The sequence below is a fragment of the Boleophthalmus pectinirostris genome, unplaced genomic scaffold, assembly GCF_026225935.1.
Source record: "Boleophthalmus pectinirostris isolate CB_2022bp ecotype Guang Dong unplaced genomic scaffold, ASM2622593v1 HiC_scaffold_15, whole genome shotgun sequence".
NCBI classification, from domain to species: Eukaryota; Metazoa; Chordata; class Actinopteri; order Gobiiformes; family Gobiidae; genus Boleophthalmus; species Boleophthalmus pectinirostris.
This window is the reverse complement of record NW_026571070.1, coordinates 1,325,040-1,334,772: the sequence shown is the minus strand read 5'-3', so window position 1 is coordinate 1,334,772 and position 9,733 is coordinate 1,325,040. Positions and strand designations below refer to the sequence as shown.

The window sequence follows — 9,733 nt, the reverse complement described above, 5'->3', positions numbered from 1 at the left end:
TACTACTACTACTACCACCTGAACCACAGCAAACTGAGAAACATAAACAAAACAAACAACAACACTGGACAAAGCGGCTCAGACTCCGGACGCTGATGTGGATGTGAACTCACTCACTGAACGTGTGATCGATTCCAGGCTCTGATTTTGGCGATGGGCTTCCACGAGAAAGGACGATCCCTGATGAAGAGGAAACAGTTTGACGACGCTCTGTGTCACCTGCTGCAGGCCGACCAGCAGTTCAGGTAAAACTCCTCCTCCTCCTCCACTCCCATTTATTCTTTTATTTACACATGTCGTGAGTTTAAATGTGACACTACAGACCTGCTGGGATTTCTGTCAGTTTACATGATTTAATGTTTAACTGTTGGTGCTGGGTGTGTGTGTGTGTCTGTGTGTGTGTGTCTGTGTGTGTGTGTCTCTGTGTGTGTGTGTGTTGTGTGTGTGTGTGTTGTGTGTGTGTGTGTGTGTGTGTGTGTGTGTGTGTGTGTCTCTGTGTGTGTCTCTGTGTGTGTGTGTGTGTGTGTGTTGTGTGTGTCTCTGTGTGTGTGTGTCTCTGTGTGTCTGTGTGTGTGTGTGTGTCTCTGTGTTGTGTGTCTGTGTGTGTGTGTGTGTGTCTCTGTGTGTGTGTGTGTGTCTCTGTGTGTGTGTGTGTGGTGTGTGTGTGTGTGTGTGTGTGTGTGTGTGTGGTGTGTCTCTGTGTGTGTGTGTGTGTGTCTCTGTGTGTATGTGTGTTTTATCGATTAGTGATTTTGTGTTTAAATGAAAAATGGAAAAAACCAGGACTAAACCAGGACTAAACCAGGACTAAACCAGGACTGAACCAGGACTGAACCAGGACTGTTAGGACGGTCCCGGAGGTGCGCCCACGTAGACTGTCGGGTGATCGGGACTGAGGCCGGGAACAGACCGGGACCAAACCAGGACTGATCCCAGGACTAAAACAATCAGTATCTGTTTTTTTTTTTCATTTTGGTTTTGGAGACAAATAATGAAGAAAACTTGTTTTTTAATTTTCTTATTTTTGGTTTTATTTTGAAAAATGAATGAACGAATGATACATGGATTCTTACTGGGTCTAAACTGGGTCTAAGCGGGTCTAAAGCGGGTCTAAGCGGGTCTAAGTGGGTCTAAGTGGGTCTAAGCGGGTCTAAAGCGGGTCTAAGCGGGTCTAAGCGGGTCTAAGTGGGTCTGAGTGGGTCTAAGCGGGTCTAAGCAGGTCTAAGCGGGTCTAAGCGGGTCTAAGTGGGTCTGAGTGGGTCTAAAGCGGGTCTAAGCTGACCTGTCCGGGTTTAAGCGGGTCTAAAGCGGGTCTAAGTGGACCTGTTTGGGTCTAAGCGGGTATTAAAGCGGGTCTAAGTGGACCTGTTTGGGTCTAAGCGGGTATTAAAGCGGGTCTAAGTAGGTCTAAAGCGGGTCTAAGTGGACCTGTCCAGGTCTAAGCAGGTCTAAGCGAGTCTAAGCGGATCTGAGTGGGTCTAAGGGGGTCTAAAGAGGGTCTGAGCAGGTCTGAAGCGGGTCTAAGTGGACATGTCCGGGTCTAAGCGAGTCTAAGCGGATCTGAGCAGGTCTAAGGGGGTCTAAGCAGGTCTAAAGCGGGTCTAAGTGGACCTGTTTGCATCTAAGCGGGTCTAAAGCGGGTCTAAGTGGACCTGTCCGGGTCTAAGCAGGTCTAAAGCGGGTCTAAGCGAGCCTAAGCGGATCTGAGCGGGTCTAAGGGGGTCTAAGCGGGTCTAAGCGGGTCTAAGCGGGTCTTTTTGTCTCCTGACAGTAAGTGCGGCTCGGCGCTGCTCGGTTCTGTGGATAACTTTGCAGTTCTGCAGTTGGACATCGTGTGGTGCTATCGCGCTCTGGAGGCTCTGTCCTGTTTAGACGACGGCAGAGCGAGACTCCAGCGAGCAGAGTCCAGCTTCCTCCAAGTGTACGGAGAACAACAACAACGACTCCGCATGATCAAGGTACGGAACCAGGTCTAAACCAGGTCTAAACCAGGTCTAAACCAGGTCTAAACCAGGTCTAAACCAGGACTAAACCAGGACTAAACCAGGACTAAACCAGGTCTAAACCAGGTCTAAACCAGGACTAAACCAGGACTAAACAACAACAACGACTCAGGTAACCAGGTCTAAACCAGGTCTAAACCAGGTCTAAACCAGGACCAGTCTAAACCAGGACTAAACCAGGTCTAAACCAGGTCTAAACCAGGACTAAACCAGGACTAAACCAGGTCTAAACCAGGTCTAAACCAGGACTAAACCAGGACTAAACCAGGACTAAACCAGTCTAAACCAGGTCTAAACCAGGTCTAAACCAGGACTAAACCAGACTAAACCAGGACTAAACCAGGACTAAAACAGGACTAAAACAGGACTAAACCAGGATTAAACAACAACAGCGACTCCGCATGATCAAGGTACAGAACCAGGACTGGACCGGGACTGAACCAGGACTTGTTCCAGGTTATGGTGGTCCTGGTTCACACTGGCTCGGCTCGGCCCGGTTCTGCTCGGCTCAGTTCCGCTCTCATTCTGGTTGTTTATTGTTTGTTTCCAGGGTAACACGGGTCGAGAGGAGGTTCTGTTCCTGCGTCTGTATCTGCTCCAGAGTCTGTTGGCTTATATCGAAGGAAACGACGCTCAGGCCAGACAACAGCTCTCCAAGGTCTGGACCGGACCGGGACTGAACTGGAGACTGGACCGGGACTGAACGGACCGGACTGGACCGGGACTGAACTGGAGACTGGACCGGGACCGGACCGGGACTGAACTGGAGACTGGACCGGGACCGGACCGGACTGAACTGGAGACTGGACCGGGACTGAACTGGAGACTGGACCGGGACCGGACCGGGACTGGAGACTGGAGACTGGACCGGGACTGGACCGGGACTGGACTGGACTGGACTGGACTGGACTGGACTGGGACTGGACTGGGACTGGGACTGGGACTGGACTGGGACTGGACTGGGACTGGACTGGAACTGGACTGGAGACTGGACCTGGACTGTGGACTGGGGACTGGACTGGACTGGACTGGACTGGACTGGACCTGGACCGGGACTAGACTGGACTGGACTGGGACTGGACTGGGACTGGACTGGGACTGGGACTGGACTGGGACTAGACCTGGACTGGACTGGACTGGGACTGGACTAGACTGGACTGACTGGACCTGGACTGACTGACTGGACTGGACTGGACTGGACTGGACTGGACTGGACTGGACTGGACTGGACTGGGACTGGGACTGACCTGGACTGGACCTGGACTGGACTGGACTGGGACTGGACTGGGACTGGACTGGACTGGACTGGACCTGGACCGGACTAAGACTGGAGGACTGGGACTGGACTGGACTGGGACTGGGACTGGACTGACTGGACTGGACTGGGACTGGACTGGGACTGGACTGGAGGACTGGGACTGGACCTGGACCGGGACTGAGCTGGGACTGGACTGGGACTGGACTGGGACTGGGACTGGACCTGGACCGGGACTGAGCTGGGACTGGACTGATTCCTGATGAGTTAGTAATAAATAAAGAGCCGTTGGGGAGTTTCCATTAAATTAAAATTAATCAAAATCTGTCCCACATATCGGCTCAAGAATATCGGCAGAACTCATCAGACACAAAAAACCCACATCGGCCGATCTGCGATTCTGGACCTGAGCCGCAGTTGTCGTTTTAGAGCAGAGGTTTTCAGACTGGGTGAATGTGAGACTCTTTAGAGCAGCTGGAGACGACTTTCATCAACAACTCATCAAATAGTTTTTAATATTGTATTTTCAGATTTTAAGGATATAAGTGAATTCATCAACGATTTTTACAACATAAAATAATTTGCAACTTCATGCAGCTAAACTGAGGCGACTTTAAACATCACTGAACATCAGTAGGACACGGGACTGAACCCGGACTGGACCGGGACTGAACCGGGACTGAAGCGGGACTGAACCGGACTACACCTGGACTGAACCGGGACTGAACCGGGACTGAACGGGAAACTGAACCCGGACTGAACCGACTGAACCGGAACGGGACTGAACCGGGACTGAACCGGGACTGAACCGGGGACCGGACTGAACCGGGACTGAACCGGGACTGAAACCGGACTGAACTGAACTGACCGGACTGAACCCGGACTGACCGGGACCGGGACTGAACCGGACTTGACTGACCCGGACTGAACCCGGACTGAACCCGGACTGAACCGGGACTGAACCGGGACTGAACCGGGACTGAACCGGGACTGAACCCGGACTGAACCCGGACTGAACCGGGACTGAACCGGGACTGACGGGGACCCGGACTGAACCGGGACTGAACCGGGACTTAACTGACTGACCGGGACGACACGGGACTAACGGGACTGACCGGGACTAACACTAGGACTGAACCGGACTGGACCGGGACTGAACCGGGACTGACCGGGACGGGACTGAACCGGGACTGACTGGGACTGACTGACGCGGGACTGAACCGGGACTGAACCGGGACTGAACTGGGACTGGACTGAACCGGGACTGAACCGGGACTGAACCGGGACTGAACCGGGACTGAACTGGGACTACACTAGGACTGAACCGGGACTGAACCGGGACTGAACCGGGACTACACTAGGACTGAACCGGGACTGGACCGGGACTGAACCGGGACTGAACCGGACTGGACTGAACTGGGACTACACCGGGACTGAACCGGGACTGAACGGGACTGAACCGGGAACTGGGACTACACTAGGACTGAACCGGGACTGGACCGGGACTACACTGGGACTGAACCGGGACTGAACCGGGACTGAACCGGGACTGAACCGGACTGACCGGGACTACACTAGGACTGAACCGGGACTGGACCGGGACTACACTAGGACTGAACCGGGACTGGACCGGGACTGGACCAGGACTGAACCGGGACTGAACCGGGACTACACTAGGACTGAACCGGGACTGGACCGGGACTACACTAGGACTGAACCGGGACTGGACCGGGACTGGACCGGGACTACACTAGGACTGGCCCGGTCCTGGCCCGGTCCTGGCCCGGTCCTGACCCGGAGCGTTTGTGCGCCGCAGGTGGAGGTTCTGTTCCGGCGTCTGAGTCCGGACGTGGAGAAGATGGAGCAGCTCATGACTCTGGGCTTCAGCGAGAGAGAAGCTCGACTGGGACTGAGAGCCTGTGAAGGAGACGTCCAAGAGGCAGCACTGCACATCAGCTCCCAGAGACAGGTCTGGACCAGGACTAAACCAGGACTAAACCAGGACTAAACCAGGTCTAAACCAGGACTAAACCACTGCACATCAGCTCCCAGAGACAGGTCTGGACCAGGACTAAACCAGGACTAAACCAGGTCTAAACCAGGACTAAACCACTGCACATCAGCTCCCAGAGACAGGTCTGGACCAGGACTAAACCAGGACTAAACCAGGACTAAACCACTGCACATCAGCTCCCAGAGACAGGTCTGGACCAGGACTAAACCAGGACTAAACCAGGTCTAAACCACTGCACATCAGCTCCCAGAGACAGGTCTGGACCAGGACTAAACCAGGACTAAACCAGGACTAAACCACTGCACATCAGCTCCCAGAGACAGGTCTGGACCAGGACTAAACCAGGACTAAACCAGGACTAAACCACTGCACATCAGCTCCCAGAGACAGGTCTGGACCAGGACTAAACCAGGACTAAACCAGGTCTAAACCACTGCACATCAGCTCCCAGAGACAGGTCTGGACCAGGACTAAACCAGGACTAAACCAGGACTAAACCAGGTCTAAACCACTGCACATCAGCTCCCAGAGACAGGTCTGGACCAGGACTAAACCACTGCACATCAGCTCCCAGAGACAGGTCTGGACCAGGACTAAACCAGGTCTAAACCAGGTCTAAACCACTGCACATCAGCTCCCAGAGACAGGTCTGGACCAGGACTAAACCAGGTCTAAACCAGGACTAAACCAGGTCTAAACCACTGCACATCAGCTCCCAGAGACAGGTCTGGACCAGGACTAAACAGGACTAAACCAGGTCTAAACCAGGACTAAACCACTGCACATCAGCTCCCAGAGACAGGTCTGGACCAGGACTAAACCAGGACTAAACCAGGTCTAAACCAGGACTAAACCACTGCACATCAGCTCCCAGAGACAGGTCTGGACCAGGACTAAACCAGGACTAAACCAGGTCTAAACCAGGACTAAACCACTGCACATCAGCTCCCAGAGACAGGTCTGGACCAGGACTAAACCAGGACTAAACCAGGACTAAACCACTGCACATCAGCTCCCAGAGACAGGTCTGGACCAGGACTAAACCAGGACTAAACCAGGTCTAAACCAGGACTAAACCACTGCACATCAGCTCCCAGAGACAGGTCTGGACCAGGACTAAACCAGGACTAAACCAGGTCTAAACCAGGACTAAACCACTGCACATCAGCTCCCAGAGACAGGTCTGGACCAGGACTAAACCAGGACTAAACCAGGACTAAACCAGGACTAAACCAGGACTAAACCACTGCACATCAGCTCCCAGAGACAGGTCTGGACCAGGACTAAACCAGGACTAAACCAGGACTAAACCAGGACTAAACCACTGCACATCAGCTCCCAGAGACAGGTCTGGACCAGGACTAAACCAGGACTAAACCAGGTCTAAACCAGGTCTAAACCACTGCACATCAGCTCCCAGAGACAGGTCTGGACCAGGACTAAACCAGGACTAAACCAGGACTAAACCAGGACTAAACCAGGACTAAACCAGGACTAAACCACTGCACATCAGCTCCCAGAGACAGGTCTGGACCAGGACTAAACCAGGACTAAACCAGGTCTAAACCAGGTCTAAACCAGGTCTAAACCAGGACTAAACCAGGACTAAACCAGGTCTAAACCAGGACTAAACCAGGACTAAACCACTGCACATCAGCTCCCAGAGACAGGTCTGGACCAGGACTAAACCAGGACTAAACCAGGACTAAACCAGGACTAAACCAGGACTAAACCAGGACTAAACCACTGCACATCAGCTCCCAGAGACAGGTCTGGACCAGGACTAAACCAGGACTAAACCAGGTCTAAACCACTGCACATCAGCTCCCAGAGACAGGTCTGGACCAGAACTAAACCAGGACTAAACCAGGACTAAACCAGGTCTAAACCACTGCACATCAGCTCCCAGAGACAGGTCTGGACCAGGACTAAACCAGGACTAAACCAGGACTAAACCAGGTCTAAACCAGGACTAAACCAGGACTAAACCAGGACTAAACCAGGTCTAAACCAGGACTAAACCAGGACTAAACCACTGCACATCAGCTCCCAGAGACAGGTCTGGACCAGGACTAAACCAGGACTAAACCAGGACTAAACCAGGTCTAAACCAGGACTAAACCACTGCACATCAGCTCCCAGAGACAGGTCTGGACCAGGACTAAACCAGGACTAAACCAGGACTAAACCAGGACTAAACCAGGTCTAAACCACTGCACATCAGCTCCCAGAGACAGGTCTGGACCAGGACTAAACCAGGACTAAACCAGGTCTAAACCAGGACTAAACCACTGCACATCAGCTCCCAGAGACAGGTCTGGACCAGGACTAAACCAGGACTAAACCAGGACTAAACCAGGACTAAACCACTGCACATCAGCTCCCAGAGACAGGTCTGGACCAGGACTAAACCAGGACTAAACCAGGACTAAACCAGGACTAAACCAGGTCTGGACCAGGACTAAACCAGGACTAAACCAGGACTAAACCACTGCACATCAGCTCCCAGAGACAGGTCTGGACCAGGACTAAACCAGGACTAAACCAGGACTAAACCAGGACTAAACCAGGACTAAACCACTGCACATCAGCTCCCAGAGACAGGTCTGGACCAGGACTAAACCAGGACTAAACCAGGACTAAACCAGGACTAAACCAGGACTAAACCACTGCACATCAGCTCCCAGAGACAGGTCTGGACCAGGACTAAACCCAGGACTAAACCAGGACTAAACCAGGACTAACCAGGACTAAACCAGGACTAAACCAGGACTAAACCACTGCACATCAGCTCCCAGAGACAGGTCTGGACCAGGACTAAACCAGGACTAAACCAGGTCTAAACCAGGTCTAAACCAGGTCTAAACCAGGACTAAACCAGGTCTAAACCAGGACTAAACCACTGCACATCAGCTCCCAGAGACAGGTCTGGACCAGGACTAAACCAGGACTAAACCAGGTCTAAACCAGGACTAAACCACTGCACATCAGCTCCCAGAGACAGGTCTGGACCAGGACTAAACCAGGACTAAACCAGGTCTAAACCAGGACTAAACCACTGCACATCAGCTCCCAGAGACAGGTCTGGACCAGGACTAAACCAGGACTAAACCAGGACTAAACCAGGACTAAACCAGGACTAAACCAGGACTAAACCACTGCACATCAGCTCCCAGAGACAGGTCTGGACCAGGACTAAACCAGGACTAAACCAGGTCTAAACCAGGTCTAAACCAGGACTAAACCAGGACTAAACCAGGTCTAAACCAGGACTAAACCACTGCACATCAGCTCCAGAGACAGGTCTGACCAGGACTAAACCAGGACTAAACCAGGTCTAAACCAGGACTAAACCACTGCACATCAGCTCCCAGAGACAGGTCTGGACCAGGACTAAACCAGGACTAAACCAGGTCTAAACCAGGACTAAACCACTGCACATCAGCTCCCAGAGACAGGTCTGGACTAAACCAGGACTAAACCAGGACTACTAAACCAGGACTAAACCAGGACTAAACCAGGACTAAACCAGGACTAAACCAGTACTAAACCACTGCACATCAGCTCCCAGAGACAGGTCTGGACCAGGACTAAAGCAGGACTATACCAGATCTAAACCAGGTCTAAAGCAGGTCTAAACCAGGTCTAAAGCAGGTCTTTTGTGCAGGAGCGTGAGGAGATGAAGGCGAGGGAGCGGCAGAAGCGTCGTTCTCGTCTTGAAGCGATTTCTATTTTGAGCGGATTTGGCTTCAACCGAAAAGACGCGGCGAGAGCTCTGAACCAGACCAGAGGAAACGTGGACCAGGCCTACACCGTCAGTCCTCCTCTGCACCTCTCTGTCCTCCTCTGCACCTCTCTGTCCTCCTCTGCACCTCTCTGTCCTCCTCTGCACTCTGCTCTGTCCTCCTCTGCACCTCTCTGTCCTCCTCTGCACCTCTCTGTCCTCCTCTGCACCTCTCTGTCCTCCTCTGCACCTCTCTGTCCTCCTCTGCACTGTCCTCCTCTGCACCTCTCTGTCCTCCTCTGCACCGCTCTGTCCTCCTCTGCACCATCTCTGTCCTCCTCTGCACCTCTCTGTCCTCCTCTGCACCTCTCTGTCCTCCTCTGCACCTCTCTGTCCTCCTCTGCACCAACACTGTCCTCCTCTGCACCTCTCTGTCCTCCTCTGCACCTCTCTGTCCTCCTCTGCACCTCTCTGTCCTCCTCTGCACTCTCTGTCCTCCTCTGCACCTCTCTGTCCTCCTCTGCACCAACACTGTCCTCCTCTGCACCTCTCTGTCCTCCTCTGCACCTCTCTGTCCTCCTCTGCACTCTCTGTCCTCTCTGTCCTCCTCTGCACCTGCACCTCTCTGTCCTCCTCTGCACCTCTCTGTCCTCCTCTGCACCTCTCTGTCCTCCTCTGCACCTCTCTGTCCTCCTCTGCACCTCTCTGTCCTCCTCTGCACCTCCTCTGCACTCTCT

The 9,733-nt window shown here is 53.1% G+C and overlaps 1 protein-coding gene across 1 annotated transcript in view; it reads left to right on the top strand.

Annotated features, from left to right (window-relative positions):
* The first annotated feature begins 141 nt into the window (after positions 1 to 141).
* Positions 142 to 9,733, top strand: part of nub1 (negative regulator of ubiquitin-like proteins 1) — a 12,426-nt gene continuing 2,834 nt past the window's right edge. The window contains exons 1-5 of the mRNA XM_055151149.1: positions 142 to 245; positions 1,772 to 1,958; positions 2,554 to 2,661; positions 5,075 to 5,227; positions 8,940 to 9,086. Coding sequence (XP_055007124.1) covers positions 154 to 245; positions 1,772 to 1,958; positions 2,554 to 2,661; positions 5,075 to 5,227; positions 8,940 to 9,086 — 687 coding nt within the window. The 5' untranslated portion in view covers positions 142 to 153. The remainder of the gene's footprint in view (positions 246 to 1,771; positions 1,959 to 2,553; positions 2,662 to 5,074; positions 5,228 to 8,939; positions 9,087 to 9,733) is intronic.